The 6,661-nt window shown below is 34.8% G+C and overlaps 1 protein-coding gene across 1 annotated transcript; it reads right to left on the reverse strand.

The window, feature by feature from the left end:
* Window positions 1–471: 471 nt before the first annotated feature.
* On the reverse strand, window positions 472–5,971 carry LOC107020793 (ALBINO3-like protein 1, chloroplastic). The gene is made up of 11 exons (XM_015221294.2): window positions 5,512–5,971; window positions 4,629–4,739; window positions 4,393–4,467; window positions 4,182–4,242; window positions 3,997–4,070; window positions 3,289–3,393; window positions 2,676–2,786; window positions 1,986–2,089; window positions 1,647–1,844; window positions 1,254–1,566; window positions 472–1,007 (listed from the first exon to the last, which is right to left on the reverse strand). The coding sequence occupies exons 1-11, from the start codon at window positions 5,872–5,874 to the stop codon at window positions 927–929; spliced, it is 1,596 nt and encodes a 531-aa protein (XP_015076780.1). The 5' UTR covers window positions 5,875–5,971; the 3' UTR covers window positions 472–926.
* Window positions 5,972–6,661: the final 690 nt, after the last annotated feature.

A 6,661-nucleotide genomic window follows, 5' to 3' on the forward strand; every position in this document is an offset into this window, starting at 1 on the left:
TTTTTATGAATTAATGAAATATTATGATTTGATACGTAACAAATTGTAGAAACTTTTCTTTCCTAGCCTCAAATTAAAGTATATTTTACAAATGGAACTTTTTCTTTATCTTCTCAACGAGTCGTTATCATATGTATACAAAACGATCTATTTAATCAAATACTTGGATTACAAATCAAGTTTAAATGTGTGCATACATCACATTCAAGTTATAAACATGGCCACTCTAAAGAATTTCTACACAAGCAAGTTGTCTATATTTGACAGCAGGTAACATATCTTATTTTCAAGATAACGAATTTTATATTCTACAGAAGCATGTGTACACGCCAAAGTCATGACATGTTGTGTTACAATTTTACAGATGCCCCAAAGGATTTTTACAGAGGAAAATGGTGTTCCTTTGAGCTCATAGCCCAATATATTTCTAATAATAAAAACATTAATAACAAGAAAATAAACTAAGTTGTATGGTAGATGCAAAAAAAATTTGCTCATATCACTTTCCAATTCCTGGGTTCCAAATTATTACTGCAACAAGAAAAAATTATGATGGAAAAACCGCCGCGTAACACATGAGGTACAAATTTGACAGAATATAACACTGTTCTACAAGAACTCTACTTCATTGGTATATGCTAAGTATATTAATATCAAACCGGTGATGCTATAATCCGTTTGAGGCGCTAAAGCAGATTCTTTACACTACTTGGTATTTATCCAGCTATGCTCGTAAAAGATTCAGTAGCAGTTGCGATTTCTCGTTCTTTTTAACATCATAATTTACAACTATGCAGCCTCCAAGTGTGAACTCACCAGGTCCTCCAAGCTCGTGAACCCAATATTTGCATCAGGTTTCGATGCACTACAGCAGATTCAAGTGGCCTCACTACAGGTGTATAATGTATAGCATTTGGTTAAGTTGCTTACTCGCTTCTGTCTTCTTGTGCAACTTCAAGTGGAAGCTTATCATCTGTAGCTCTGGTGGTAGAAGTAACAGTTTCGCCCTGAAAGTAGGAATGGAAATCTATAGTTAGGATTTGGTCAATTAATAATATCGTCTTATGTTCACCTGCACAAAAAAGTAATATAACTTCCAATATTTGACTTCCCACGAGGAAAATAGAAGTCAATGAGAGCTTCAAAATTTGGGGTGAATCGCAAATGTGACGATAAGAATGATCTTCTGATGCGAGTGATATCTGTCCACATATACTAAAATTCAGCTTTGAACCAAAAGATCCTAACTTTACCTTATTTCTTATGTCAGAAACATGCTGATCCTCTCCATCGTTGTGATCATCTGGAATTTTACCAGTTTGACTTCTTTCATCTACCTTCACTTCCGAAGAAGTACTATCAACATTTACAATACGATAATTTTCAGAAGTGGAAGCGTTGCGACTCAGAGATGTAGAATCACCATTAATAGAGTCAATTTCATTCCTAGTTTCTAACCCAACTGTCTTGTCTTCTTTTCTATAATTAGCTGCTACCTCTGCTCTCCTCTTCTCCTCCTCCCTCTGTTGTCGTTTTCTTGCTTCTTGTTCCTTTAACTGTTTAAACCTGAAAAAATGAACAGAATCACAATAAAGTCCTAACCACGAACTTCTCACCTCCAAAAAAGGTCTAGACATCTTTCTAACCTGTCACCCTGGCGGGGCTTATCTGAAGTAGGATTTGCATCTTTCTTTTTAGCTATTGTTGCTTCAGAGACTAATTTCTGAATTTGAGGTTGCTCTTTCTTAGGTGTATCATCACTTAATTTCAACGTTGGAACTTTTGCACCTCCCAACTTCTGAAGCCATACTTGTTGGCTGGTGCTAAGTATGTTGTTTGTTAACCTTCATAAGATGGTAAACAATTCTGAGAGGTTATTGATCATGGGAGAACAATAGTCGTCAATAAATTGGATAATAAAGAGAAAAAGAAACGATCAGAGGAATAAACCACTTTTTCCGAACTAGTAATAAAGAAGTGCTTACCAATATAGGCTCAGACCAGAAGGAACTGACAGCGAAAAGTAACCAAGCATTAGAGGGAGAAACTTAGTTATCGCTTGAGAGTTCTTCACATTTGGATCATCACTCTGGAAATTCATTAAAAAGGAATTATAAACTAAACAGGAAAAAAAAAGGATGAAAATGATTTAGAAGATAAATGCTATAAAGTCACATTCACTTCTTCATAACAGACTAACCAACAACATGCCCAACATTTGGATGGACGGGAAGTGAATAATACTCATAATACATGCACCAGAATTCAAGTCATCAGGACCCTGACGTAGAATTTATTCAGTGAACCAACCATCCCTAAGAAGGTCCAATGGTATTACAACAAGAAGTCAAAAGGTTGGATATACAGGAACCTGACTCAACTTAAGAGCTTAGTCATTTACGGTCTAGTGATATTGAATGCAACAGTTGACACAAGGAACAAGATGGTAAATGAACCGTGTATCTAACAACTGGAATTGAATACTTGAACACAGGGTACAAAATGGTATATTTACCATGTACAGCATAAGTAACCCAGAATAACCAAACAAAATGAGGTAACAACAAGAGATACAAAGCAATAGAGTTAAAGTAAATCATCATAAATGCAGAAGGAGAGGAGCAATCTCTTTTATCATGCATAAAAGGAGACTGTAATCGCTTTCATTGACCAACCTGTTGAGATGGTTGCATGATTTGAATAGAGATGTACTGGGAGACAACCAACAATACAGGCAAGACAAGATATGCAAAAGTATCAGACCAACCAAGCGGAGGATGACCATCCTGTAAAATCCAACAATAAGAATCAGAAGCGACTACAGAAATTTGACAGCATGCATCAACTAATAAACTGAACAGCAAGATTCTTTTGTTCCAGATTATTTATTACTACAAACTTCATCCTTCGAATACAGTATGCTTCCTTAATCAGAGACAGACTCACTTGCTGAGTTACTCAAATAAGACATGGCATGCCACCTTTATAGCGCTAGTAGAAGGGACAGAATCTGATGCGATAGTCACACCGCAGAGAAACTCATATTCTATATACATCTAAAAATAAATGGAGCATAGAAGAGCCATCAAACGAAACACATCCGTATATTGCAGACATCATAACCCGAAAAGGAGAAGAAAGAAAAAGGACAAGTTAAATAAACAAAACATGCAATGCTACAACAATAAAATGTCTATGAAATTTTCAAGCTAAAATCCAGACACACACACCCAAAAAGAGAACGAACGAAAGAAATGAGGAAAGGCAGGACAGCAGCATATGACTCACTACAAAAGGGAAAAGCCAAGAGGTGCCACTTCCAGTTTGACGGGCAGCAACTGTTGTTGGACCAGCTAGCGAGGGTATCCAGAAGAAGCCTTCTGTCAGAAGTCCCTTAATGTAATAAAAATATTAATGAAAATGAAGTGTTAGAGATGCTTGAATGAATCTGTAGAAATTGAATGAGTTCGCTAAAGAGCATAAAAGGGTGAAATTTCCGGCAGAAGTAGTTTGCTTTCCACTTACCAAATTATTTTTGGGAAAAAGGACCCCCGAACTATTGTAAATGGTATGCAGATATCATTCGTCATACTTTTGGGACATTGGTGCCCCTGCCGTCCAAAAACTAGAACATATATACCCTTTATACTAATGGATATACCCGTGTCATAATCTTATCCACCGACCTGACATTTATTAAATATAGTATCGACGGATAAGATTGTGTCACATGTCCCTATTTAGTCTTTCATGAGAGTGAAGGGCATATATGCTCTAGTTTTTGGACGACAGGAGCACCAATGTCCCAAAAGTATGATAGATGGTATCTGCATACCATTTACGATAGTTTGGGGGTATATTTGTCCTTATCCCATTATTTTCCTTTCTCATTTAAAAATCAAGATTAAACACTGTCTCCTTTTTTAGTAGCTTCTATTCAAGGTGAAAAGATTATGGAGAGAATGGGTGAACAAGTAAAAAAAATGGTAGTTTTACCTCATTTGCCACATTAGAGAGGGCCCTGTAAAGACCAATCCATATAGGTATAGTGGCAAGAGTCGGCAGACATCCTGGGGGGGTAGATTATAGAAATGATTTAAAAAACAATTATTATAGGATGACCTACCAGAATTATCAACCATAAAAAGCTTTGGCATTAACAAAGAAAGTAAATATGAGACCTGCCAGTGGATTCACGCCAGCTAGTTTATAAAGACGAGCAGTTTCAAGTTGGATCCTCTCCTAAAATAGATGTATATAAGAAGTTAAAGCAAAGATTACACACTGGACAAATATAAGAAAATGCCATAGTTTAACTTAAGCTTGTATATCCTCTGGTAATAATCTGCTGACTAATGGTGAAAAATAAATGAAGCTTGGGTCCAAATTAACCTGGTCTCCAGCATATCGCTCCTGAATAGCCTTTATTTGTGGTGCCATAGATCGCATTGCCAGTGATGATTCTACCTAAGATGATTCTTAGAAGATAGTAAGTCGTCTTAAGCCTTCATAACCAAGAATATAATTTATGCTTTGTAAAGCTCAATTAGCTTCTTCTGAAATACTATCTGCCACACAGAAATATGAAAGTAACGAATATTGCAATGACATGAGAGTAGACCACTGACCTGTTGTTTGGTTAGAGGAAAAGTTGCAGCTTTTACTAGTATTGTTAGTAGAATGATTGCAAAACCATAAGAATACGGCACATGTAAAGTTGAGAGCCCATCCTTCAGAACCTGGACATAGCACAACCACTTTATTAATTTTTCTCTCTTTTATTTTTCTTTGATGTGCGTAACATATGAATGTGAGATAATAGAATTTATCTTTGGATCAACCCATATATTAAAGTTGGATATAATTATGCTATGCTATCTATCCAACACTGAGCAGAAGGATGCCACATTTAGGCTGAAAAGTATTTCTCATTCCATTTGATAGCGGCATGAAACATTTTTTCCTTCTTACTACATCTTCTCACCCCAATCATACCACCAAATGAAGCAACTAATAGATCAGATAAGTTCCAAGATACCAAATAAAGAAACCAACTTTAACAACCTCATTCTTTAAAGATGAACAGAAATATAGCCAAATACACAATTCTTAACGGCTAAATATTACATTTTGAAACACACTTACATCCTTCCATAAAATTGCAACCGAAACCCAACTATCAAAACAAAATTCAAAAATCAATCAATCAACAACACAACAATCCCAAAACAGTTGGGAGTAGGCTATATGAAACTTTACTATTCATTTAACTCTACTCGAGTCTCGAGTCAATCTCATTCCAACACTATTACTGTTTCTGCAAAACTAAGGCTACTTGAATCAATAAAATCCACAAGGGCTCCTTCCAAACATAGTATGACAATAACAACTAACCCTTTATTCCATTAGTCTATATACTAGTTTCTCCAATACAGCTAACCCAAAAGCCCCATAAGTAAAGCTTTCAGCTCAAAAAGAAAGCAAAAAAACAAAACTTTAAGATTAACAAACCTTCAAAACAGTCTCCATTCCATTAGTAATACCAGAAAGCCAATCACTATTTTGTTTAACACTTTCAGTGGTGTCAACAACAGTATCAACAGAACCTGAAACAGCAGCATCAGCAACTGTATACAAAAACCCTTCAGTCCGAGTAAGCAAATCCTTGAAAAACAACTCTGCAGTTTCCGGGTCAGGAAATGGATCCTGCCCCAATCCGAATCGAGCTACTCCAAGCATACCCCTTGAAAAGGGTTTGTTAAGTGGAAGATTTCCAAAGTGGGTTCGCTCGAAAACTGGGTTTATGGTTCTTGATCGGTCCACAAATGGAGATAATATTGAATTGGGTCCAAGAGAAGGGAAAAAAGTCGCCATTTTTGCTTACAAAGTTTCAGGTTCTTGTAAACCCTTGAAGATATAGATGAGTTGGGATTTTAGAAAGATTTGATTTTTAATTATGGGTTTTGACAAGTCCTAAAATTTTCATAATTTTAAGTCAAAAGTAAGAAAAAAGAAAAGATCTTTGAATATTTGAAAAGAAAAATTAAATCGTGGGAAAAATGTTAAATATGAAAAAGATAGAGACAAATTCATTTTTTATATCCAACAATCATGGACTTGTGAAGGATCTTTTTGTTTGGCTTGTTTTTTGCCAAATGGAAATAATAAAACGGCGGCGAATTCAGAATTTTAATTAGTTAGATTTTAAAAAATAATAATTTAGTTTTTGAGATTTGAATTTGAAAATTTAAAGATAAAAATTGAACTTTTTAAATTAATAAGTCAATCCTTAATTGTATATTAGGAGATTCAAAATCTTTATATATAGATAAAATATTAAAAAGCATCTTATATATTGTATAATTTCTTACCAAATCTTTAATAAGTCGTAACTCTCCAAATCCGTCCTTATTGATTAATGGTAGTTTATGATAATAAAACAGCATAATACATATATGTAAAATTTTAATTTGGTCTCAACTACATATTGTAGCGGACTCGAAATTATCATTAAGTGATGTCAATGGTCATTGATTGATTAATAGTAATTTATGATAATATGCACCATTCAACTTAGTCTCAGCTACAATAGTAGTTTATGATAATAAAACGACATAATATATATATGCACCATTTAACTAGAATACACGACCTCAAAAAA

The sequence above is a fragment of the Solanum pennellii genome, chromosome 5 (genome assembly GCF_001406875.1).
Source record: "Solanum pennellii chromosome 5, SPENNV200".
Taxonomy (NCBI): Eukaryota; Viridiplantae; Streptophyta; class Magnoliopsida; order Solanales; family Solanaceae; genus Solanum; species Solanum pennellii.

Bases quoted from the DNA above. Each gene is read 5' to 3' on its own strand.
- LOC107020793 (XM_015221294.2), bottom strand. From the start codon at position 5,874: ATGGCGACTTTTTTCCCTTCTCTTGGACCCAATTCAATATTATCTCCA. The intron at 4,071-4,181 runs GTCTCATATTTA...CTACCCCCCCAG, and splicing joins TGGCGTGAATCCACTGGCAG to GATGTCTGCCGACTCTTGCC. The intron at 3,394-3,996 runs GTAAAACTACCA...TATTACATTAAG, and splicing joins TCTCTAATGTGGCAAATGAG to GGACTTCTGACAGAAGGCTT.